Source organism: Seriola lalandi, unplaced genomic scaffold (assembly GCF_002814215.2).
Source record: "Seriola lalandi dorsalis isolate HSWRI2012SDOR001 ecotype SW California unplaced genomic scaffold, Sedor1 jcf7180002054554, whole genome shotgun sequence".
Taxonomy (NCBI): domain Eukaryota; kingdom Metazoa; phylum Chordata; class Actinopteri; order Carangiformes; family Carangidae; genus Seriola; species Seriola lalandi.
The window spans coordinates 1,103,080-1,127,992 of NW_019525107.1; the positions used below are offsets into that span (position 1 = coordinate 1,103,080).

A 24,913-nucleotide genomic window follows, 5' to 3' on the forward strand; every position below is an offset into this window, starting at 1 on the left:
CCCCCCCGCCCGCCATTCAAAAGGAGGGATATTAAGGGGGGGAGTCAGCACAGCCCCCGCACAAAAGGCTTTATTTGACTGCCTTCTTCGGGACTTGCTGAGCTTATTAAAATGCTTAATAGGTTCCATTAACTTCTAACACACTCAAGTCTCATACTAGCAGGGAGGGGCACATGGTAAGCAGATAAAGGGGGGAGGGGGATTTGGGGCATTGTCCAAAAAAAACCACAATATATTTAGGTTTATTCAGCGTGAAAATACAGCCTCAGGGACTCATAGTAGCTCCTTATTGTGTTTTTGAAGACTTTTTGTTGTGCGGCATTGCAAGGTTGAGCTTGTGAATGCTGTACGTGTATCTCCCTTTCTTTTATTATGTATACCCTCACCTGTGTGTTTGTATATGTCGGGATGACAAATAAGGGGGGAAAGGCATAGTGCGTGTGTGTGTGTATGTGTGTGTGTGTTTGTGTGTGTGTGTGTGTGTGTGTGTGTGTGTGTGTGTGTGTGTGTGTTTGTCACCAAAAGAGGATGTAGTCACACATACGCACAGGAGCTTTTCCCCTTTTCAGCAATGTTTACTCTCTCTCATCCTGTAGTTGAAAGTGGGTGAACTAATCTACAGCCCCCCTCAACCAAACATCCACCCAACCACCGCATGCCCCCCCAGCCCCCCCCTTCTGGCACATCGCACTTGCAATAGGCTGTCACCCAGCTCTCTGTACTCCACCGATAGACTGGCCAGCAGTCTCGCTCAAGGAGGAATTGCCTCCAGGGGCGTGTTGCAGACAACATCACAACTCAGCCGCACATCATTCAAAAAAACAAAAAAACAAAATCTAACCTCTGCTGCACTGACCTGCAGCTGCAGTTTCTCTATTTGCATGTGAAAGAGAAAAGGAGTGGAGTCTCACTCTTATAGATCTCGATTTAATGAGACAGAAAGAGTGACAAACACTTTTTTTCTTCCTAGTCTCAGTGACTAAAATGTTAGCTGTTGTAACCACCCCTGGCTCATACAATCCTTCTGGGACTTGCTGCTTCAGTCCCAGACTCTTGCTTATAGCCCTCAAACACGACTTAACGCAATTATCTCCATAATAGTCATAATCTCCCTTTAGGTCCATTCAGAGCCTGAATAGGTATAATCATCCCCAGCACTATTTAGCTCTGAGGAGACGGAAGCCTTCCAGCTTGTCTTTAATACCTGGCTGCTTCAATTCTTGCTAATCCCTGGTTCGGCGCAGTGTGTTGTAAGGCCCCTCCATCATATCCACCAGAGTAATCACAGTAATTTCCTGCTACATTAAGAGGGTCATTTTATTTTTTCAATGCATTGCTATTTGAATTGGCAACGCTCATGTACAAGCTGATAGGGGAGTGATCATTTGCAGCCAGGTGACAATCACAAGCTGTCACACTCTTGCAAACAGCAGTGCAGTCTGTGGGGCACTTTACCATGGCATGTTAACTTGTGATTAGCGAGTGTGGGGAGCTATGTTAGAGCTAGCAGGAGTAATGACAGTGATAATGGTGTGGACCAAAAGCTGGCTGGTAGGAGGAAAAATCCATTTCCAAATCCAAAGTAGCTTGGTACTGGTGACTTTTCAAATAGCATTTTCTTTTTTTTTTAAATTCTGTCTGCACGCAGGCAGGCGTGTGCAGCAGTCAAACGGAGGAGGTGAAAGAGCAGGGCAGGAGCGTTTTTACAAGATGAGGGAGCTTGTTTGCTATTCACCTCAGGTGCTTGTCCACACGAGTTGCACAGAACTAACCCTTTCATCTGTGTTTCATGCTTGTTAACTATTCCCACCTGGCTGTTTGGTATTTTTTTTTTTTTTTCTTTTTTTTTAAGTCCAACTTCTGTTTCTCTAGTGTTCCATGATGGTGCTAATGAGGCAGATGGGAGGATGTTTGTCTGCCATTCAGAGAAAGATATGAGCAGGAATCATAAAGGAGGTCTACACACAGACACATGCACACACTTGGACACACACACACTCAGTCCTCGTGTGTGCTCTGTGGTAGAAATAGTGAAGAGATCATTGCACACTTGTGTGTGTTTTCATGCCCAATCAAGCCCAGCAGCGAGCTGTACCTCCACGTGTGATTGACTGGGGAGGGGAGAGAAGGTGAGGAGGGGGTGCGGTGGGGCGGTGGGGTGGAAGACAACAGGAAATGAGAGGAGAGGAGAGGGTTTTGGCTGTGATCAGGCATTACCAGGCTGTGACAGCACTCGTCTCTCTCAACAGCTGAGCCTTGTCACAGCTGCTGATGCCCCGCTGTGTTCAACCACACGTGAATACGCACACACAAGCACACACATGCACACACACACACATTCGCTGACGCTCACATCCATGCATACTCAAGTCACACACTCCACGCAGATGCCCTCTCTCTGCTCTGCTCTGCTCACTCACTGTGACACACAGTGTTGCAGGCGGTACACAAGCAAAACCAGCGGCAAGATGCACCCACCCAGGATTCCAAGATAACCTCCCTCATAACCTCATGAATTATGGAACACCTCTATTATCTAAAAGTTCTTGGTGTATCAAGAGAAAAGAATGGAGTGAAATTTGTTTTTTTTTTGTTTTTTTTCATGTAATTTCAGAACAGAGTCAGTTGCGGAGAAGATGCTGACAAACTGGTTTGCCTTCCTCCTTCACAAATTCCTCAAGGTTAGTGCACCAAGCAACACTTGTGTGTGCGTGTGTTTAAGTGTGCAAATATGAATGTATCTTGTGTATCTTTCTAAATTGAAAGTGTGATTGCACATTATTAGATATGTAGTGTATGTGAACGTATAGGTGTTTTTCACTTTGTTTATGCCATGATGTTCTCTCATGTGAATCTGTTGTGTTTGTATGTCTGTGTGTGTGTGTGTGTCTGTGTTTGTGTTTGCAGGAGTGTGCTGGGGAGCCTCTGTTCATGCTATACTGCGCCATCAAGCAGCAGATGGAAAAGGGGCCCATCGATGCCATCACTGGAGAGGCCCGCTACTCCCTGAGTGAAGACAAGCTCATCCGCCAGCAGATTGAGTACAAAACCCTGGTACGTCACACTCCAAGAAGTTTGCACAGAGGCTCACACACATAAATATATACACAAACACACTGGTGGACCCGTGGACCCACACACACGGCACAGGGAGCTCTTGACTCAAAAATGACACACTTTTACCTTCATCAGAAGTATTTTAAACAGTTCTTAAAACAACAGTCTTGTATGATAATGCTCCACCCATCTTGTGTGCTCAGGTGTGGGGACATGTAATCTACATGATTACATTATCCATTATCCTATGTTGGAGAAACATCACGTTCATTAAAACAGGGAATAAGTGAACACTAAAGCTCCATAAGGAGAAATGATAGAGATTACCCAATAGCAGTACATTTTAACGACTTTAAACATGACATCTCATCATTTAGGTTCCAGGGCATTGAAAAGGTGAGTCTACCTGAGATAGGTGGTAACATTGATGAGAATCTTAGTAGAGGAGAAGTAGACCGGAGATTTAGTTTGCAAACGCTATCCCCCCAAAGGAGTGAATGATGAGATCCCATTGCATGTCATGTTCTATCAATGGCACACTCAAGATACCAATCGTTAATATGATTACATACAACAACACTGAAGTGACACTTTCTAACGCAGCTGCATCTATAAGACAGTTGGGATGTGGAAATATCTTCATGGAGTTAAAATGATTTTATTTATTGCTATAGTTGTGGGCCAGTGAAATATGTAAATTTTAACAACATATCTCCTATTTTTACTTTTTTGTTATTACTTTTTCACCTCATACCATTTTTAAGATGACATACATGTAGCTGTGTCTGCTGTGCTGGGTTTTATTCTTTGCTGCATGGGAAGGAAATTAACTAATGTTCCCACAGGCCACACTGTTGGTCCAACATCAGGGTTGGTGGCTGTGGAGATTGGAACACACCAAATAGACCCCTCTACACACACACACACACACACACACACACACACACACACACACACACACACACGTACACACACACACACACACACACACACGCATACACACAGGAAAAAAAAACACTCACACAGCCAGCATGTGACATGACAATGCTCTGATTGCTCTGACTGGGAATTTGGCTCATTACGTGCTAATACCCCGGCAGAGCTGGAAATTGGTGTCCCGCCGAAGGTGTGAAATTAGATTTTGGGATGCCAGCGAAAGCGGAAATGGTTTCTCAAAGCCCCCGCCATGCTCCAAGGAGACTCTAATGAGGGCGAAGCTTCAAGCTGTACCCAAGTTTGGGCAGTAACAGGACACCTCGAGCAGCTTTCCTCTGTTCTCTCATTTCCGTCAGTGATTTTTCTCTCTTGCTCTCTCTTTTCTTCCTAACTGCACGATCTAGATCCTGAACTGCGTGAACCCAGACAATGAAAACAGTCCAGAGATTCCAGTGAAGGTGCTGAACTGTGACACCATCACCCAAGTGAAGGAGAAGATACTAGATGCTGTGTACAAGAACATGCCCTACTCTCAGCGGCCACGGGCTGTTGACATGGACCTCGGTATGGCACACACACACACACACACACACACACACACACGCACACACACACACATATGTGCGATCCAGAAGCTCACAGATGCAGTTGGCAGGTGTAAAGTCCTTCATACCCACAGATTAATGTATCAGTGAGAGAAAACCTAGCCATGTGTACAGATTATCAGTGCATTAGTGTGATAAAAGCTGTGTTCCAGCAGCCCAGCCAGACAGTCAGCCTCACTGTGCTGCTGCCAGGCCTTCTATCAAAGTGACTGACTGACAGTGTGTGGCGCATCCCTCCGTCTGGCTGCTTTTCCCTGCATTGTGGCGCCAATAAGACACAGTAGATCAAGACAGAGAAGTGTGCACGTCTTTATGTGTGTGTGTGTGTGTGTGTGTGTGTGTGTGTTTTTTGCGTCTGTGACGTGGCTGGCTGGCTGACCCAGGTAAGAGCTGACAGACGGGCTCACCAGCCTCATGCCAGGCTCCACTCCCACGCAGTCTGCCACTTCCATCCTTCGCCTGTCCGTACCTTGCCTCCCAGTGCCCTGTCCCTCTCATTTCCTCTCACTTCACATGGGCGGAGAGAACAAAAGCCCCCCGCCCCCCTCCCCTCCCCTCCCCTCCTCTGCTTACTGCAAATCAGCACATCATCCATCACTCCACAATATGGCTCTCTGTCCATCCACTATCCTCTCTCTTGTTCTCCTCTGCCCATTTCTCACCCTTTCACTGATGCCTTCAAAATAATTGAGTGTGTGCATCTGTGTGAGAGACTGCCTTTTTGTGTGTGTCTGTTTTTTTTAATTATTATTATTATTTTTTGTTTTGATGTTTTTCTGCTGAGCTGAGTGTAGGTTAGACGGTTTTTGGAGGATGTTGTGCCAAGCAGGGATATCATGCGGTCACCTGGCAAAGGCACAACGTAATAAAACCCAGTCAACAGAGAAGAAAATCAATGATCACTCCCAGCATGAGAGCCACAATGGCTGTCCACTTTCCCATCAGCACCCTTATTATCATTTCATTACCCCACAACAAGCCGTCAGCCGCTGCCCTGCACCAGCACTGCTTATAGCTTCCACCTGTTTCCCTATTTTTTCATTTGAAAGGAGGTGATTTTCTCATAGCTCGCTTTTCATCCTGTCTTGTCTGCTTTTGCTCGTCTCTTCTTTTCTGACCCTGACGGGGCAGACTGCTGCGTATGCTAATGCTGCGCCATCTCCACGACACAAGTACCAATTAAAGTGCGCGGCCCTGCCTGCATATATCTTGAAATTGTTCGTGTGTAATGTTTAATTAAGATGCATGTCAATCCCAAGTCGGTGAGGGGAGTGCAACACACCGAGAGCCGTACAGGAGAGTCGGCTGTTGATATCTACTCATTTGGGTAATGCGTGTGGAGAGCTCTCTATGGGAGCCGTGTAGGGTGACGTCCCACTAACTGAAAGACAAAATGATGTTAGAAAGAAAAGGGTTTCAGTAGTTTGTTTTATTTCATAAAGAAGTTGCGCTTATCTTAGCGCAGTTCATGATACCTGCAAGGTAACTGGTTGTAAAGGCATTTCAATAAGGCGGGAATAATAAGAGGAACAATAAAATGGAATTTATTGTGAACAAAAGGAATAGATCTTGGCGTATGGCGAATGATAGCAGAGAGAGAGAACTTTTAAAGTTCGAGAGCTTATGAGTGATTGGATAAAGGCCACTGTGTCGGGATGTGATTGGATGAAGAGGAGAATGAGCTGGTGGCACTGAGGCCAGGAACAAACTGGCTATATGGCGAGTGCGTGACGGCTGCGTCGTGTGTTTTAGAGATTATATGTCTCGCCTATTTTCCACACGTGAAGCACACGTCTCCCAGCAAAAATATACAGGGAAATCACCTGTTGATATCATATTGATCATACCAGCAACATTACATCAAACTGATACCTTCCACTACAGTTGTCTATGTTTAGGCTGAATCTGAATGTGTCACAGAAATGAAAAAATATAAATATATATTTTTTTAATCATTTTATAAGCTGCATGTGGAGACAGTGGTACTTTATTGTGTAATTTATAATGAAGAAAAATCCAACATTTGAGTAACCTGAAAATTCCATGTCGAGAGGTAGAGCTAGAAATAGCAGCGATGCAGCAGATATGCAGCCAGTGAGAACACACAGGTGACAAATAGTCTTCCTGACTGAACCTTCCCTGAGCTTCATTACACCGAAGGAGGATTACGCTTTACTTACATTTTAATTCAGAGCACACTTACATCTTGAACACATGATGGTTTTCAGATTTATATATTAAATACATATCACCAAACCTCTTCACTCACACCAAGACAAACTGCAGTCTTTGATGTATACTTTGGATGTGCGGTTGCGTCTAACAGTGTGTGTCTGTGTGTGTGTGTGTGACCTCAGAGTGGCGCCAGGGGCGAATGGCCCGCGTGGTGTTGCAAGACGAAGACATTACCACCAAGATAGAAAATGACTGGAAGAGACTCAACACTCTCATGCACTACCAGGTAAATACACACAAAGCTTCAGTGAAATGTTTTCCTTAATTAACTCTCAAACTTCACCATTTTTTAAACCAAGAAAAGGCTCATTTCAGTTCTACTTCTGCTGCAGCTTTTATTATGGAAATTGAACCACATACCTTGCCAAACTTTGATGTTTCCTGCTCTTGACTTTTAGGCAGCCAATTTTCAGCTGCTCATTTGCATGTAATCCAAGTGGCTCACAGAATAGAGGACAATTACTGTACAGGTGGCAGGGGAGATGAACTCCTAACATCTCAGCCGACACTTCTCCCCCCTCCCTGGAGAGAAGAAGCAGCTCAAAACAGGAGGACAGAATCTCTCTCGTTCTATCTCTCTCTCTCTGTCCGGTTGACTTTCTACGCCGGAAACAATTAGTCTCGCCGTGACTGTCTGCTTCTGTCTCTTCACATGTAAAACCTCGATTCACACCTCACAATTTGAGGGCCCAAGGGCTCACCTGTTGCCCCATGTTAAACAGAGAGAAATGTGGAGAGCTAAAGTGGAGGAAAACTGAGAACAAGAGGAGTTCTGCATTTTTCAGAAGACTTTATGGCTGTTGTAATTGTAAATTAAGACAAAAAAAAATGGAAACCAAGAGACAAGAGGGAGCTAAAGGTAGCCAGAGATAAGTAATACAGAGGATTAATAGGAAAAGAAAAAGAAAGAGAAGGCAGTGATCTCAACAGGTCATGTATCTTTTGCTGCTCATGCTCAGCCATCTCTCATTAGTCAGCCATCTGCTTAAAGACTGCATGAGGCTCAACCTGGGCTACCTGGTGTAAGAGCCGGGTCGGACACGCGGCTCCATCTATATGCAGAAAAACGAGGAGGATGAGGCCTGGCAAGGCTCAAGCCCTCACATTGGGGGGTCAGCCTGAACTCCTGCCCCAGTAGAGCAAGCAGAATAATTTAACAGCTGTAGGAGTCATTAAAAGAAGGGACTTGCCATAGTGTCCTTCACACAGGACTTGGCACCACGCAGCTTCTTTCCCCTTTGTCTTTGCTCTCTGGTAACCCTCCTTCCTGTCCTCACCTTCATTGTCCCCACTTTCTCTTCACATTTTTGCCTTGTTTACTTTTTTCTCTTATTTTTTTTTTCCTTCTCTCTTGGCTTCATTTCCTCCGCTTGTCCCTTTCTTCCTGCCTTGCTCTGAGCACCTATTCTTCTCTGGTCTCTGCACAGCTTTAATCCTTGATGAAGCAGTGCAGCGTGTTTGCTTCCACACCATAATGGGCTCCTCTGTTGTTTTTTTGTTTTTTTGCAATTCGTTGCGTCGCAGTCTGTCTGCCATCGTTAGCCAAGGGAGACGCTACAGGGCAAACAGGCACACACGTGTGGCCGCTTCACTTATTCACTCACTCAATCGCAGATCTGAGGACTGCTATTGATCACGGATCTGAGGGACCCTGCGCAGAACGCAGGGCCCGACAGTGTGTGCGACTTCAGAGGAGACGCTGGCGGGCTGCAGGGCATTGTGGGGAAGAGAGAGGAAAAGAAAGAGACGGAGAAAGAGAAGAAGCGTGAAGGAATAGGGCAGTTGACAACATTTGAGCACTTGAGCATCATTACTGTTTTTGATGAGCTGGCAATGGCCCCTATGAGAGGGAGCTCTGTGTGTGTTAGCGTCGCATACCGTGCCACTGCATTGGCAGCTCCGGCAGCACATCTGGCTGACTATCACAACAAGGGAGCGCAGCTCATTAGGCCTCAGAGTGAGAGAGAAGCTTGGTGAAAAAAAAAAGTGAAGTTGTAAAGTGGAAAATATTGAAAGAGGGGTCCGAAATATGCAGAATGAGACTGAGCATCACCTTGAGTCTTTGCTAATTCTCCCGTAATAGAGACAGAGGCATTAAAATTCCGCATCCCAAGAAATCCCATTGGCTATTTACCCTGCCACATGAGAAATAACGATTTACATAACCTGGATAAGGAAATACACACCTTCCCCCAACTCCCTGCTACTTTAAAATTAAAAACATAAATACACACATTTCAAAATGAGTTCAGTATCTTTATTCAACACCTTTTGCATTCACAGTCAGGGGACTAAACTCCCATCCTCCCACCCCACTCTCGCTCTCTCTATTTTGGTATATATATTTTTTTAACAGTCTTTCTTGCACAGATAAAGATAGAAGACAACAGCACACTCTACGCATGTGCACACACACACACACACACACACACACACACACACACACACACACACACACAAACACACACAGACCCACACTGCACATGCTTATACACAGACAAACACAGGAGTTCAGATAAAAGATTTATGAGACTGGAGAGTTATTTGGCTGATTGCTGATTTGGATCTTTCTTTACTGATTAATCTTCCTCCCAGTCACCGCAGCTTCTTTCTTCTCCACCCCCCGTGTCTCTGTCATCTTGAGACATGTTAGTGTTAACTTTGCTGCTGCTGGATAGTGTTTCGGCCAGTAAGCAGGGATGGAGCAGTGTGTGTGTTTTGTCTGCAATATTATTCCTAATGTGCGGATAAGTGACAGTAAAGGACAGACCGCTCTTCCTCTCTCACTTTGGCTGAGACTGCGCCAAAATGAAAAGTTAAAAGTCAGTTTGGAATCTTCCATCCACTCTGCTGCCCGGTGACCTCTGTCTGTCCTCTTCTCTGCGGTGAAAGAACAGGGAGAGCAGACACTGATGACCAAACCAGGAGAGCCTGCCAGCTAGATGCTGTATCCTGTTACCCACCTTGCAGACATCACTTGGGGCATTTTTGGGCTATTTTCAACAGCCCCAGACACAACGGATACTACTACATTGGTATCCGTTCATTAATCTAATGCTGCTGCTGTCTGGGCTCGCTGGTCCACATTGTAAAACCTAAATACACATCCCAGACAGATGGAAATATGAAAGCTTTTTTTTTTTTTTTTAGGAGAAAAAAATATTCCCTGAGTAAATACCTTTAACAAATACTGTTTTCCATTGAAGAGGAGAGACGTGTTTGATTAATCCTGCACTGCTGCTGCCGCTGAGTCGTATTTCCAATAGCACAGCTGTAGTATTTGTAGGAACTCACTCTTCAATGACACATCTCATTGATTAAAACCCAACAGTATCTTCAAAAGATGTGTCCTAGTTCAGGGGCTTCATCCTTCGAAGGCTGCATTCGAATACCAATTGCGTCACAGCTGCGCGACTAGGCTGTCTCATTTTTGAAGGCTCCTTCAAACGCAGCCTTCTTTTCGTGTGGCACAACTCATCCCAACATTCATTGTGAGCTGGTAATGAAAGCAAACAACTCTGCCGGGAAGCTCAGGGATGTAACTTTCGAAATACAAGTATTGGGTTTCAGCTCAGTAGAACAGCTAACGTTACAACAGTTAAAACCATGGGCCTTAAAAACTTTACCTTTTTTCGCTTTGGACGCAACGGGCGGACCTATATCCTCCGTAGACCAGGCCGTCACATTTCAGTTTGGCCTTCGCCGTCTACACCTTCATTGACCGCGTCCGCCAAAAGATGTGATTACCCCTGAATTAGGGACACAGCTTACTGTGTGACGCCAAACAGTAGTAGAGTAGTAACAGAGTAGTATTCACATGTCATGGCCCATTAAACATTTCGTCACTCCTGACGACAGCTGCTCATATGCACAGGTTGTGTGTTTCCAAGCTGCTGGGCACGGTCGACAGGTGTGATAAGCATCGTGATCTGAGGGCATGAGTCCAGAAGAGATGGGACACTAAGGGGAATCAGGCTAGGACCAAGGCTGTGGGGTTTTGTGTGGAGAGGGCTGAGAAAAGAAAGATAGAGGCTGACCACTCTCTGCCGTCTGGTCGGCTCTGCACTGTCTAATGGAAGGTCTTATCACAGGCGGGGCCCACAGCCCTTATCACACCTGCCCACTATCAGCCCCACACTGGATTATCCCTGAAGGGCGAATCTGCACGCCTTCAATCATTTACTCTATCACAAGGACCCATCTCTGCTGTAGCCTCTCTGTCAGCCATAAAAAGCAGAGAGAAAGAGAGGGGGAGATGGAGGGATGCGTAAAGAGAAAGGGGGGAGAGGCAGAGAAGCTATTTCATGCTCCCCAGGGAAAATGTATCAGAGAAATAGCGGTGGAAAACTTTCACGCAAGTCAACATCATTGGTATATTAGAGTTGATCCATGCATCGCCAGCCAAGAGCAGGCTATGGGATGGAGAGGCCCTAGAAATTAGGTTTAGGAAAGCAGAGAGAAATGAGAAGGAGAGAGAAGGGTCAAAGACCTTAGTTGTGGGTGGGGGTAGGGGTTAGGGAGATTATTTTTCATTTCTCTTCAAGAGGTCTGGGAGCCGGAGCTGCATCTTTAAGAGGATTCCTCCAGATTTCATCCCCAGTTTCAAGTGTCTCTCCAGTGTGGCCAGTAGAGGCCAGATGGCAACTCAAACTAATAACACAGGCGAGATTAGTTTGGGAAAAGTGGGAGAAAGGGGTGAGGACAGGACTGAGGGAGGATGAGAGGCGAATGACTCTCAAGAGAAATGAGGAATTCTCTAAATGCCCATCCCAACATCCAGCAGCTTATCATCGGCGGGGGGTGGGTGGTGGTGGTGGGGGCTCCTTCTAAAGCAAATGAAAAGAAGAATTTTCTCTTTTGCTATAGATTCTTTGAGGTATTCCTTTTGGAGCCTGGCATTTGCCTTTTGTTTATTTCTCCAATGGAGGCTCGTCAGTTTCTCTTCGCTGGGTCTGAAGCAGAAATCCCTCCTCGGGGTGGGCTGTAAATGCCAGCCAACAAGCTGTTTGTTGTTTTGGCTTTCACAAAAGAACCTCAAGTTTTTGTTTGCTGTGTTTTGTGTTTTTTCCTCTTTTTTTCTTCTTTTTTTCTAAAACGTGATGTTTTGGTGTACTAACAATGCTAAAAATTAATTAAATAGCTATTTCACGATACTTAATTAATCTCAGTTAACAAGCCTCTTATTAAATAGATTTAAGGGCACCCTTTCTAATTTAGGTTGCGTCAATTTTTCTGAGCTCATCTGAAGTGACTGGAGCATATCATAAGGCCAGGGAACCCTTTGCAAATATAAACCGCACAGGATGAACCTCAGTGTGTGCCTCTTATTCATGACACACCATCTTTTACACAGCCTCCTCTCTTCGTCTTTCTGTTTGACTTTGACTCCGTGCTGCTCTAATGCTATTATTATACCTACGTACCCCATTTTCTTTAAGGGTGTGAAGTGTACACGCGACGAGACATTCAGCATTCTAGTCTCTCCTTCTGACAGTCTCCCCTTTCCCTTCTCCTCTCTCTCCCTCCCTCGCTCTCTCTCTCTCTCTTAGCATCTCATCCTAGCTCCAAAGCTTACATCATGTCTCTAATGTTTGTGAAGGGGATGACAATAACAGTCATGTTGAGTACAGCCATCATGCAGCCACAGCTCTCTGCTGAAGAAAAAAAAAAAAGAAAGCCAAGGGGCTGTGGTAGAGAACAGCAGGGAGCGCAGATATGACAGGGAGGGATGGGTTGTGGGATATGTTTTGTTCATGGGATTATTCGCTAAGGGCTTGACATTCCCTCCTGAGGTCTACCCTTAACTATGACACAAATATTTTTCAGGAAAAAAAAAAGTAAACGCACTCTGTTCTAATTATAATATGGAAATCATCAAAAACAATATGACACCAGCAGATTCACTCACGTTTCCGTGCGTCTCTTCACACAGGTGTCGGACCGCTGCGTTGTGGCTTTGGTGCCAAAACAGACCTCATCGTACAACATCCCTTCCTCAGCCAGCATATCACGCACCTCCATCAGCAGATATGGTGAGTCGGTAGCCCTGATTGTTTTGGTTTTTGTTTTTTGTTTTTTAGTTTTTTTTCAAACTCTTTTCGTGGCTTTGACATTGATTACACTGATTGCCAAATGCCACACGGCACATATATTAGGCAATTACGGATGGACTTGCGAGCTTGTTCAACAGTTAATCAACAGTTAATTCCATGCAAATGTAGTCTTGTTGCTCTTGTTGCTGCACAAACAAATCATGATGGTTTTTTTTTTTCCTTTTTTTTTTTTGTTGTTTTAGTTTTGAACAAAGCCAAATGTGCACCCTCGAAAGAAAGGGTCAGCTCTGTTTGGCAGTGCTCTGCTTTTTGCTGCAGAGGTAGGGGGGTCGGTGGGTGGGTTTGCAGCCTTTCTCTCTCTCTCCAACTGTATGTGCTGCAGTTTGCTACATTTCAGGTCCGAGCTCTATTGTATGGTACAAAAATAGAGAAAGGATAATGAAGAAGAAGGGCGAGTGAGACATTAAAAAAAAACAAACAAACATGATATAATAATAATGAAGATGCATTCATACAGCACATGCAATACTGGTGCAAGACACACATGCATGCAAATACATGCGTACTTCAGATATTTGTGCTTGTAGTTTTGTGCTGTGCTGGATGCCAAATTTAGTCCAATGCCACACACACACACAGTCAGCATCAGGCAACTTGTGATTGCTAATTATTCTCTGTGAATGATACTTCACACAAACAGAATAAGATAAGTGAGCGTGGCCAATTATCAGAATTGGGGATAGAAAGTGAACACTGCCTTTAGAGAGAAAACAGAAAACAGCATTCTTTTCGCTCCAAGCAGTTACGAGTCTTATTTACAAATGTTGGAACAGTAGACACCTGAAGATATTCAGTGAATATATGTGCTGTCAAATGCACAATGATAGGTCTTAATACAAGAAAAACATTTTCAACATTTTTATGTTTTGGAAGATCAAAAGATTTAAAAACATTATTTATTTTTTTATATAATTCCATCTTTTAACCAAAATTGTACTGTTGTGCAAATGGTTTGTCGGCCCACTTGCAATACCTTTGCGGCCCACCAGTGGGCCCCGGCCCACGGGTTGGGAACCACTGCTTTAGACAGCGGCAGACCCTCAGTTTCACTCTCTTTGAAACAAAATACTGTAATGGTTTTGGGGAGAGACAGGAAGGTGACAGATGTAACTACCAAAGTGGAAGAATCCCTCTGCCCCTTATTATGTTATTTTAATTTCCTGTCTTACTTTGCCTTAATATGAAGTTTTGGGCCTCGATGGTGGTTGGATGGAATCACGAGGGACATTTGAATCTGTTATGAAATTGCAGTGAGCTGCTAAGTGGTTGCACTTTCCTCTTACTTTTTTGTTTTTGGTTTGATTTTTTTGATTTTTTTTTGCTGCTGCTCAGGCACTGAAGTCGGATGTGCGTGGCATAGAAAGCAGAAGCTCTGCTGGCATGAGCCCGTCCCTCATCAATCATGGGTTGGCACAGCAGGCACAGCTGCACCTCGACACCTGCTGATGGATTCATACCAATTTAACGTTCAACACTTAGCATCTTGACTCAATTTACACCGCCAGCACCCCCCTCTAGCCTTAAAATCACCCTGAACACACTCCCCTGCTGCCTGGCTGTGTCCAGGAGCTGGGGACTGCAGCGAAAGAGGGAAAGGGCTGCCGGGGCCCTAGTGTTAGGGGGAGCTGCGAAAAAGGCCGAGGATGCAGCAGGGAAAGTTGGGGGGGGGGGGGGGGGGGGATAAAAACCAGTGACTGGATTAAGATGGGGATTTGGGACCTCAATCCACCCTGCACACAGTCACATATATTCAAACCCCCTTACTCAGGCCCTGGTCCCTTGTGGCCACTCCAGAGGCGTGAGTTGGTCTTATTTGAAAGGTGTAAGTGGCTGTAACGGCAGCAAAAAGCTTTGTTGTTGAGCTCGGCCTTTGAAGCCAGGTGAGAAAGCTCCTCAGTGAGATCCTCAGATCTTGAATCTCCAGAGAGCCAGCTGCCAGGAGTGGATGCCGGCTAATTAGGGAAACTGAAACCGGCATCATTCCGACTGAATGAAGAGCAAGGAGGCAGGAACACAAGCGCTAGGAGGATGTATGGATGAAGGAAGGTGGCTTCAGTGCTTAACAAATTAGGGATCTTTTGATGCATTGATTAGAGTGTGACAGGGACGTTTTCAACAAGGCGTTGGCACACTGTGGCAGGGAAGAGCCAATTATGAATGCTTTTAAGAGGAGCCAGACACGACCATGTCTCAGCCAGTAAAGTAGAGATTATATAAGAAGGGAAAAAGTAGCAGAGTATGAAAGAGTGTATAGAAGAGAAAAGAGGCAAACGATTATCAAGTAATTCAGGACAGGTATAAAGCAGCTAATAAATACCATTTTGTAAATCCCTTTCTTTGTCCTGCACACTCCTTAATGTAGAAAAACAGGCGGGGAGGTCCTGCTTTCACTCGTCTTGTTTGTCATCCAGGATTCCAGCTTCAAGAGGGCTAACGATAATCAATGCAATGCCACGGACCACAACAACTTCCCCTCAGTTTCATTACTTTGCTGTTCTATGAAATTATCCACCACTGCAATTTCCTTCACAGCATGGCTTAGAGCAGAAGGTGCACTGAGGATTCAGCTTCGTAATGAGTTACAAAGGAGAGATGTAAATGAAAGATGGACTGTGTGTGTGCGTGTGTGTATACGTTTTGCTAGTGTGAGTGTGCTGTTTTAGGTGTATGCGTAATTTACATGATGCTGCACCAAAGGGAAGCATTTGTAATCATGGTCATTTAGGCTTAGCAGTAACTCTGTATCTCTCCCTCTCGCTCTCTCTCTCTCTCTCTCTCGCTCTCTCTCTCTCTCTCTCTCTCTCTCTGTCTCAGACTCTTCATTCCGCTACACGGGCAGCCCCGACAGCCTGCGTTCACGTGCTCCCATGATCACCCCTGATCTAGAAAGCGGCGTGAAGGTGTGGCACCTGGTGAAGAACCACGAACACGGAGACCAGAAGGAAGGAGACCGCGGTAGCAAGATGGTCTCTGAGATTTATCTGACCAGGCTACTAGCTACCAAGGTACATGAATATCCTCCCATACATTCTCTATGTGTCAACACATCTTTATGTCTATTATTAGCACATGCTCAGTTATCTTACACCTACAGAGAACATTTAAACACAGCTTAAGCTGACCAAAGCGCTCTATAAAGGACATCAAAATACATAAAAGCAAGTAAAGCAAATATATATAAAAAATAAGCACAACACAAGGAAAGCATAGTAAATATATTGTATACAGTAATATATAAAAATACTAACAAAAACAAGAAAACAACAAGGAGCAAATACACAATTATGAACATGACAACAGACTAAAAGGCTAATGAGCCAAAAAGGCCAGTGAATAAAAATGTCTCTTTAGCCCGAGATTTAAAAATAGAGATGGAGGGGGCACATCTAATATCTTAATGACAACTGCCTCCATAATTTTGGAGCGGCAACCTCAAAGGCTCTGTCACATTTTTAGTTTTAGTCATGATCGTGGGACATACAGGAGAGAGAGCTATATCATCCTTGTTATGATCAATAATCCACAGTGCAAACTACCTGCAATGGGAGGGGTGAATTTCCTGCAACTTGCCATAATCTCAGTTTGCTCTCCTCCTTCTCCTAGGGTACTCTACAAAAATTTGTGGACGATCTATTTGAGACGTTGTTCAGTACAGTTCACAGGGGGAGCACTCTTCCGCTGGCCATCAAATACATGTTTGACTTCCTGGATGAGCAGGCAGACAAACATGGCATTCATGACACAGACGTACGTCACACATGGAAAAGCAACTGGTAAGGACCTCCTTTTTAAAGTCGGGGTATGTCATGATATAACTATTCTAATGTAACATGACGGTATTCTGTCTCTTACTTATTGTCTTTGTCTCCATCCATTCGTCTCTATCTTCCAGCCTTCCGTTGCGTTTCTGGGTGAACGTGATCAAGAACCCGCAGTTCGTGTTTGACATCCATAAGAGCAGCATCACAGACGCTTGTCTGTCTGTAGTAGCTCAGACCTTTATGGATTCCTGCTCCACTTCAGAGCACCGTCTTGGCAAAGACTCCCCATCCAATAAGCTGCTCTACGCTAAAGATATCCCCAATTACAAGAGCTGGGTAGAGAGGTAGGAGCCGCCGCAGTCACTTTACACACCATTCTGATCCCCTCTCTCACATCTTTTTTTTTTTTTTTTTTTGTATCCTCTTAAAATAAAAACTGTGATCTTTGGGAAAATTGATTCATAATTCTCTTTCTTCTTGCCTTCACCTCTCAACCAGATTCTGTAAAAAGCCTTTTCTGAGTGAGCAGGCGTGTACTGTTAGTGAAAGTGATATAACGGCTTAAAAACAAAAACGTAGGTCTCAGTTGAGCGATTACACCAACTCAGTGAGTCTCTATCAGTGATGCCAAGTGTTGCCCCTTGTCTCTTGTCCCCAGGTACTACGCCGACATCAACCGGCTGCCGGCCATTAGCGACCAGGACATGAATGCCTATTTGGCAGAACAGGCCAGACTCCACTCCACAGAGTTCAACATGCTCAGTGCTCTCAATGAAATCTACTCTTATATCAGCAAGTACAGTGAGGAGGTTAGTGACATTTGAATGTATTTGCTCACACACACACACACACACACACACACACACAACACATTGGTCAGGTGGGGAGGTGTGGGCGTGTCTGTGGGGGGTAATAATCATAATACATAATAAAATTTACAAAATAACAGGAATTCAGAAAAAAAATTGAAAAATTACAGTAAAGTCCTTCATTTTACAAAATGCAATAAATAAAAGTGCTCACACCCCTTCAATCCCATTTCCCCCTTTATTTCTCCAACATCGTCTCTCACCGTTTGTGTCTATCTCACAGACTGACTCCAGTTTCAGTGATTGGCTGCGTAGCGTCACATGACCAGTGCTGTAAAAGGCTAGAAAAGCTGCACGGGTTCAAAAACAAATGCTCCCTCAAAACTGAATAATTCTCAGTGGTTTACAGGCTGTATGTCCAGGTCCGGACAGGACGGCGTCTGGGTCCAGGTCCGGATCTGGACCACGATCCGCCTTTTAGTGACCTGTGGAGTAGAATTGATAACATCTGACTAATATTGAACAATTTATATGATTACTTTACAACATATTTTGTACAGACAGGATGGGAAATTGTTGTTTTTGATAATTAAATTTTATAAGACATTTACCTCTGGAACATTCTCCATATAAACACCATCTCCAGCCTGTATCTGCTGGTGCTCCATTCTGCTCTGTTACCTCTCTTTCTCTATTCTCCCCCTCTCTCTCTCTCTCTCTCTTGCTCTCTCTCTTTCTTTCTCTCTGCCTTTACCATGTAACAACTCTCGACCCATTAACAATATAAATTCCTACAGATCAAATAGGTTTGTGTGCAGTTGAATTATGTCCTGTGCCCTTTATTAAATGTTTTGGACATTTTCTGTGCACCATAATTTCTTCTAATGCTTGGTGATCTCAGACAAATTCTTCCTCTGAACTACATACTGCTTCACTTGAAGATTTTACCTGGAGGCCAATCCCGGGCGCTGATTGCGTAACGAGCTGCTGCCTTAGTAAATCAGCCGCTAATTACAGGCAGATTGCGAGCGCAAATTGAACGAAAGGCGTGTCGCAAATTTACCCCCACACTTTAATGTACGTATATATATCTATATCTTGCCCTTGGTGTTCCCAGACTATTCATAACTGGCAAAGGTTAGTGAGGTCAGCTCAGAGTCTTCAGTAGACTTCCCCAAAGCCCAGAGGTCTAGTGAGACCTGAGCTTAACAAGGCGGTGTGTCTGATCTGTGGAGTAGAAAGTGAATGTCTACAAGCTCTCAGCATGGCGCTCTGTCCTTTCGCCTGTGCTGAGTCGGAGTGGGCTATCTGTTATATAGGGCTCACATGAGCAGAATCATAGGCAACACACACACACACACACGCACACACACTGTCAGATCACAGGAAACATTAAAACGGAGGGAGGAGGATAGGGAAGAAAGAGAAGGAGAGCGCATTCATGGAGACATTCTGCTTCTAATGTCAGCTCCTCCTCTGGGAAGCATTAGCCTGACCTTTACGTTGGACCACGGTATCTCTCTCTCTCTCTTTCTCTCTCTCTATCGCTTACTCTCTCTCTCCCTCCTTCTTCCTGTACAGTCCTTCTCTTTTTACCCATTATCCAGTCAGCCTCCCCTTTGCTCTCCATGAATCTCATACGCTCCCTTTTGCTGCCTCTGCAGTTGTAGCTGTCGGGCGCACACATGCATGGAGACACATGCAAAGCAGGCTCATTTTTGCACACATGCACTCTACACATGTACCCCATCACTCCTGCCACTCCTGCAATATCCGCCGTCTCTCAGTGTGCGGTGCGTAAAAAAAAAAGAAAATCATCTAGCACAGTTAACGGCCGTTCATTCTTACTCAGCCGCTTCACAAAGGGCTGTGTGTGTGTGGCTAACCAGGACAGAGCTGCAGCCTACTTAAATGGATTTGGGAGATGGCAGTGGGAGATGCACCTGCATACAGCGCCACAGATTAATAATAGATTGCTATCTGGCCCGATGAGGAGGAGGAGGAAACGCTCTGCCGGTAGCTGCCAGCCTTTAAGAGCACTTAAGCAGATGAGTGGAAGATGGTAGGTGGGCAGGCAGATACTATGTTCTGCAACAGGACAGGCCGCAAACAAAGGTTTACCATGCTGTGCGAAAAAAGAAAGAAGAGAGAACAAGAATGTTGCTGACATGTTTTCCAGGCAAAAAGCATAAAAGGTGATCAGGCTTACAGCCTGCCAAAACCAAACTCCTGAAAATGAATATTGTGGTTCTGATTGGTTGAAAGACTTTGGCACCAAAATGACATTCCCATCAGATACACCGTATAAATGTCTTGAAAGCACAGAAATAAATATAGCACTGTGTTTTTTTACAGCAGAGAGAGTTAGGTTGACAAACTGCTTTTACAAACCAGATATTTTATTAATATCTATGACTGATGTATTTTCCTACCTCTGCTGACACAGCCCCTCTGTGACCCTGAGTGTGAATAGGTGACCAAAAAAATCATTTTTATAATCTAAAACATGGGTGACACTTTTACTCCCGTATTCCTTCATTATTTAATCTCTTACCTCAGAATATTTTAAATTACACATTGCATAAGAGGGGCCAATAAATTATTTTGTTTGAATCATGAATTATTGAGTCGAACACTGCATCCCAGTCTAGTGTCATCTGATGTGAAATTGATCTTCCTTAGCAAACAGACACACAGTCGCATAGTCGTATGTTGAAATAATGGCTGCAGCGATTGGATACAGCGACCCATTTCAAAGGTGATGGAGACGTATTGTAGTATTTTTTTTTTTACTGTTTTACTTTTATATTAAAGGCCCTTGCCATGTATGTTGGTGTCACTCTGACATAGATTCATCCTGACAGGGCAGACAGTAGATGAGAGAGCGAAGAGGAGAGCCTGTCTGGATCCCTTTTGAACCCAACTTGACAAATGCCAAATTTACAAGATGGGGCTCAGGAGATAAAACGGGAAAAGCTAATACACAAATATTTCTGAGCGTTGTCAAAGACAAAGGCAGTGATGTAATTCTTCTCTTATTCTTTCATGTGATGTCCATATAGAAACCTAAGAATATACGCTCTGCTGCAAAAAAAAAAAAAAAAAACATGCTCATAATTGCCGGTTTTGAATCTAAGCAGACACTCCTTATTCTGTATTAAATGTTATCAGATCTAATTCTGGAAATGTATAATAAACAACAAGGATGTAATCGCACCGTGTGTCTTTTATGGCTGGTATCTGACCTATTTTTTTTTTTTATTTATTCTCTACAGATCACAGCTGCTCTGGAGCAGGATGAACAGGCAAGGAAGCAGAGGCTGGCCTACAAGGTGGAGCAGCTCATCTCTGCCATGTCCCTCGAGAGCTGAGAGTGACCCCTAATGAAAAAGAGAGAAGAGAGAGAGATAGAGAAATAGGACCACAATCTCTACTGGACCTCCCAAAATGGTCCTGCATTACTTACCTCTCACCGTGGGGCTACAACCACGAACCAGACCTTGGGATCTCTGTAACCACAGCCGGACAGACACACAACTGCATTAACTTGTAATACTCCCCTCTTTCCTTTCATGATGGCACCAGCTGAGGGGCCACAGACTGAGACAGAGGCCCCTGCAGCTGGAGCTGATAACGGCATAAGGAAGGAACATCAGCGGAGAAGGCAACAACATGGCTTGTATTTATTTTTTGTTTGTTTGCTTCTTTTTCTCAAAGGAAATTTCCTCTGTTCGACAGGAAATTGTACGATGTGTGTATGTGTGTGTGTGTGTGTGTGTGTGTGTGTGTGTGTGTGTGTGTGTGCGCATGAATGTGTGTTTGCGTTGTACTAAAGAAGACTCCTGCAAAGACTGTGAGAGCAAATGGAGAAGCAGATTTATTCTCTACTCAGCCAGAAACTCACGTCTGAGTGTGAAATGGAGACAAAAAAAAAAAAAAAAAAAAAAAAAAAGGCGAGAAGAAGCACAGGAGCAGATCTCATGACGGACGGCTGAGTTAGCGTTCAGATTCCTCAGATTTTATTTTTGTACTTGTACATTTGAATATTATCAGTTGCAGTTGAAATATCCACCCAGGATGCCACAAGTGTTGTTGTATAAAGACATTAAGTGGGTGACGCTACATCAAGGTGGTGTGGTATTAAAACAGGCCATGGTCCATGTCTTCTCTCACTCCTTGCCTCCTCGGGACTGATGCTCCACACACCACAACGGACAGAACGTCTGCTCTTTATCCAATCAGAAGTGTACAGGAAAATCATGGAGCCTGCGCTCATCATCGAAGAGTCCAGTGAACTCCACTCATGGTGGTCACAGTTCAGCCAGCATGCTTGCACCTAAACTGAGGATGACAGAGATGAAGTCTATAGTGTATTTAGGAGATGACCTTAAATCAGCATCACTTTGGTGTCCAAGGCTTTTCTTCAGCAGTTAGGTCATCTGTGTATGTACCGGTCGATACTTGCCAATCAGTGTATGTGAATGTACAAAATGTTTTTTTTTTTTTAAATTTGTTTGTTTGTTTGTTTGTTTGATTGTATGTCTATTTGAGTTTTGCAAACAGAGAGGGGCTCAGTTGAACTGAGCTCCTTGGATATTTTCAGCAGCTCTTCAAGTGAACAACTCCATTTGTCCGTCCTGGCCCCCCCGGCCCGCCGTCCAGCTACTCCCCAAACATTATTTACTCTAAATCACTTCTCTTCTAGAGGAGAGTGTGTGTCGTCTGCATCGTGGCTGTCACAGCTAGCAGTTAGTAGACACCAGGCGAGACAAGTTGGTGTCTGTAGGCTAAAACTCTCCATTATATATCCACTGTTTGTATCTCTTTGGGAACTTAATCAAACTTTATGTGTACTTTGCATGCATGCTATCACACATCAAAAGTGTTTAAGGGTCCATCTTTGATTTTTATCAAGTGCCAATGAGTCAAGCCAGTTCTAGTTGGCCATTTGAGATGTTAGCTGATGGGAGATCTTACCCGACCACCACCACCACCACCACCACCACCACTCCATGTCTTCACAAAACAATAAGAAGCCTAGCTGTGTGGGTCTAGTTTGACCAAGTGCCAAAAGATCCTGTCGTTTCAGATTCTTCACTATTGTGTCAAAAATCGGTTTATGCTTTACAGAGAGAGCAAAGCTCTCATATTGGAGTGTAGAGCCAGTTGAAGTTGCGAGAAGCTTGTATAACTGGAATGGTGGGTTTAAAAAGTCATGAAAGGTACGAAACATAAACGGGAGAAAAGAGATCTCGGGATGAGGAAGAATTTAAAAAACACAGACGTAAGACAGAAAATGTTTCATGTTACGTGAATGCGTCTCTTGACTTAAACCAAACAGTCACAAGCTAAAAGGCTGATATATAACCTTCCAACCTTCTAGCTGTATGACAACTAACTGTAGACTCCGTCCACTGGATAGGTGATTTCATTTTCTTCCGATATATATTTGCTTGTTGTTTACATCAAGTACTTGAAAATAGGTAGTATTAAAGGTTTGTACAGTAAACAGCAATTGTGTGCGCTGAGAGCTTCATAAACACCAGGAGTGGGTGAAAGGTGCTTCTTTTCTCTGTGGCCTTAGATACCCACCTGCGTACCGTTCCTGATCATATTAGTCCTCGACTCAGGCACAGTCCTTTCAGTGCTTCGGAGCCCAGTGGTTTTTCAGTGATACCTGGCCCAGGCACTCTGCTGCGAACTGTCTTAGCGAGATAAAGTAAAAGGAAAGGTGAAGAGGGTAAGGCCTGGCTCAGGCAGACATTGCCTCGCTCAGCACTCGGTTTGCCTGAGCTGTTTGAAGAGAAGTGTCGAGAAATGAGGAGAGAGGGAGAGGTAGAAAGAGAGAGAACCCCTTTAGCTCTAGTTTCCTGCTCTGGCTTTGAAGCTGCTCTTTGATCTGAGTCAGTTGTGTGCACAGTGTGATCAGGAGGTGGAAAGAAAAAAAAAAAAAAAAACATCAAACTAGTAGGCAAGGAGAAATGTAGGATGAGGTGATGATTGACAAGCTATTACTGAGTCTGGCCAGTGGGGGCAGAGGTGGGTAAGAGTAGCTGTAATGTGCTCCCTCATCTGAAAAAGCACCTTCTCGCTCCCAAACCCCGTAATGAACATCTATAGGTACACAATGGCGCACATACACAGTACATGCACAAAACATAAAAGCTTCTTCCTTTTGATTAAGGTGTCTTCCCAATTTCAGCGAATAGAATTGTATCCTCCTCATACCTCACATTGCTTGTATGGAGTAATGCTTTTTATCATTTTAATAGGACCTAAATGCCTTTTCCTTTTTCCGAGGGATGAAATGTATGTTTAGTCCTTCCAACTCGTAGGTGAGCTCCCCGCCCCCTGTATTCAGAACAATGACAAACGCAATCAGAGGCACGCAGATAAGTTGAGAGTGGCTTTGATTTTTCTCTCAGAGATCATTTATATCAGGATGTTTCCTTTTGTCTTGTGTGAGATTTTTTGCATGCGTTTTAATTCATGCTTTAGTTCAGCCTGGTATTCCATATTGATCTGCGCCGTCATTAGTCGAACCGCAATTCTTCCTGAGAGCCCATTTGTACACGTCTTAAATTACAGCTGAATGCACCTTTTTTTTTCTTTTTTGTGAAAGAGATTTTTTTTTATGTTGAATAATAGCTTGTTTCCATGCTGTGCACTCAATTCTGGGAACCTTTTTAATTCAGTTTGAACTGAGAAGAGGGAAGTTTGTTTACTCTTTCTGCAGCGCAGAATCCCATTTGACTGCCAGTTGTGATATGGATAGATGCTCATAAACACAACCTCATTTCAGCTCAAGCTGATTGCAAATTGAAGATGCTTTGTGCGCTCTTTTTTGCTCTCGGTGTAATGTGTTGCCGAAGAGATGGTGTTGTGGTTTTGACTGGCACATGTTGTCATTCCTTATATAAAACAAAGCATTTAATCAGCATTTTTTTTTGTTTGTTTGTGTTATGGCATCAGACAGAGGAACTGAAATCCAGATCAATGTATTAATCTCAAGTCAAAATATCACCAAGTATAAAATGAGTATCCTTCCATTTTAAACACATTGTAAACAAACCCTTTGTAGACACTGGAGTTCTGTAAAATAGTAATTACTGGCAATGATGATGATGACGATGACGATGATGATGATGATAATGATAATAATAATGGCTGTCTGTTCTTGTTTTATAAAAGTGTTGTGAAAATTGTAAGAAACTTAAAGTATTTAAAAAAAGGTTGTTCTCTTGTTTTTTTTATTTGCTTTGGTTTTGTTATGATAATATATTATTGTGTACCTATTGTAAATATGAAGCACACCTATTTTGCAAGCCAAGGATTCACTTTGTACTGTTGTTATATATAAATAAACTTTGCTGGTTAAAAATTGCATAGAGCTGAAA

General features: G+C 43.9%; 1 protein-coding gene across 1 annotated transcript in view; it reads left to right on the forward strand.

Moving 5' to 3' along the window:
• The window catches only part of plxna2 (plexin A2), a 180,057-nt gene extending 155,144 nt beyond the window's left edge, over positions 1-24,913 (forward strand). Inside the window, exons 23-32 of the mRNA XM_023415627.2 lie at positions 2,615-2,681; positions 2,908-3,054; positions 4,398-4,557; positions 6,956-7,059; positions 12,766-12,865; positions 15,761-15,951; positions 16,550-16,719; positions 16,839-17,051; positions 17,366-17,516; positions 20,792-24,913. Coding sequence (XP_023271395.1) covers positions 2,615-2,681; positions 2,908-3,054; positions 4,398-4,557; positions 6,956-7,059; positions 12,766-12,865; positions 15,761-15,951; positions 16,550-16,719; positions 16,839-17,051; positions 17,366-17,516; positions 20,792-20,887 — 1,399 coding nt within the window. The 3' untranslated portion in view covers positions 20,888-24,913. The remainder of the gene's footprint in view (positions 1-2,614; positions 2,682-2,907; positions 3,055-4,397; positions 4,558-6,955; positions 7,060-12,765; positions 12,866-15,760; positions 15,952-16,549; positions 16,720-16,838; positions 17,052-17,365; positions 17,517-20,791) is intronic.